The 916-nt window shown below is 64.5% G+C and overlaps 1 protein-coding gene across 1 annotated transcript in view; it reads right to left on the bottom strand.

The window, feature by feature from the left end:
• The window catches only part of LOC103923205 (mucin-6-like), a 2,078-nt gene extending 1,676 nt beyond the window's left edge, over positions 1 to 402 (bottom strand). The window contains exon 1 of the mRNA XM_009331483.1: positions 58 to 402. Within this exon, the coding sequence (XP_009329758.1) occupies positions 58 to 402 (345 nt within the window). The remainder of the gene's footprint in view (positions 1 to 57) is intronic.
• Positions 403 to 916: the final 514 nt, after the last annotated feature.

Raw genomic sequence — 916 nt, 5'->3', positions numbered from 1 at the left:
CCCCCAGCTTGGTGCCGATGCCAGCGATGCTGTTGAGGGTGGCGATGGAGACGGCACCGATGCAGTGGTTGGTGTAGGTCTTGGAAAGTTTGGCTGCCTTGGAGAGCATCTGCATGCGAGTGCCCAGGAGGTTCTTGCCGATGGCCTTATTCTCGTACCAGGTGATGTCACCCTCACTGCAGTGGTCCCGCGGGCGCTGGAAGAAGGCCTTGCAGAGGGGGTTGCGCTTGGAGAGGTACTTGACGAAGCTGGCGTAGGGGCAGAACTCTGTGCCAGTCTCATACATGCGGGGCAGGTTCTCCTCGTCGCTGCTCTCCGCCCGCTTCTTGCTCCAGGAGGACGAGCGTGACTTGTGGTAGGGCCCCAGTGCCTTGAAGTAGACGAACTTGCGTCCGTCCTCATCCACGGCCAGCCCAAAGGAGTCCTCCTCCAGCTCCCGCTGGTTCTCCCGGCCCCGGGTGCAGAAGTACATGCAGGTCTCGAACCAGACCTTGTTGAGGAGCCCGAAGGGGCTCTGGGTGCTGAAGACGCTGGAGGGGTACAGCTTTCGGGGGGCGGCCTGCGGGTTTTTTCCGCCCTTCTCCTACAGCTTGCGGATGACGGCGGCCAGGGTGAGGTTGGCGGCGCGGAGCTCGGGGTCCTTGGTGAGGTCGAGGGTGCGGCAGTAGGGCGGCTCGTTGAGGTAGCGGTTGAGGGAGCTGCGGATGCTGATGAGGGAGGACTTGGAGTAGAGCTGCCCGCTCTTGGAGCGCGCCTCGGCGTAGAAGGAGCGCAGGACCCGGCAGAGCGCCCCCTTGTCCATCGTCTCGAAGTCGGGGCTCTGCGCCTTCTCGCTCAGGTACTCGCGGAAGATGCGCACGGCGTAGCGGGTGGCCAGCCGCGTGTTCTCGCTCAGCCGCGCCCGCTCCGGCCGCTG

The sequence above is a fragment of the Pygoscelis adeliae genome, unplaced genomic scaffold (genome assembly GCF_000699105.1).
Source record: "Pygoscelis adeliae isolate BGI_AS28 unplaced genomic scaffold, ASM69910v1 Scaffold108, whole genome shotgun sequence".
Lineage (NCBI taxonomy): Eukaryota > Metazoa > Chordata > Aves > Sphenisciformes > Spheniscidae > Pygoscelis > Pygoscelis adeliae.
Note: the sequence above shows the minus strand (reverse complement) of the source record. Positions and strands in the feature narration are given on the sequence as shown.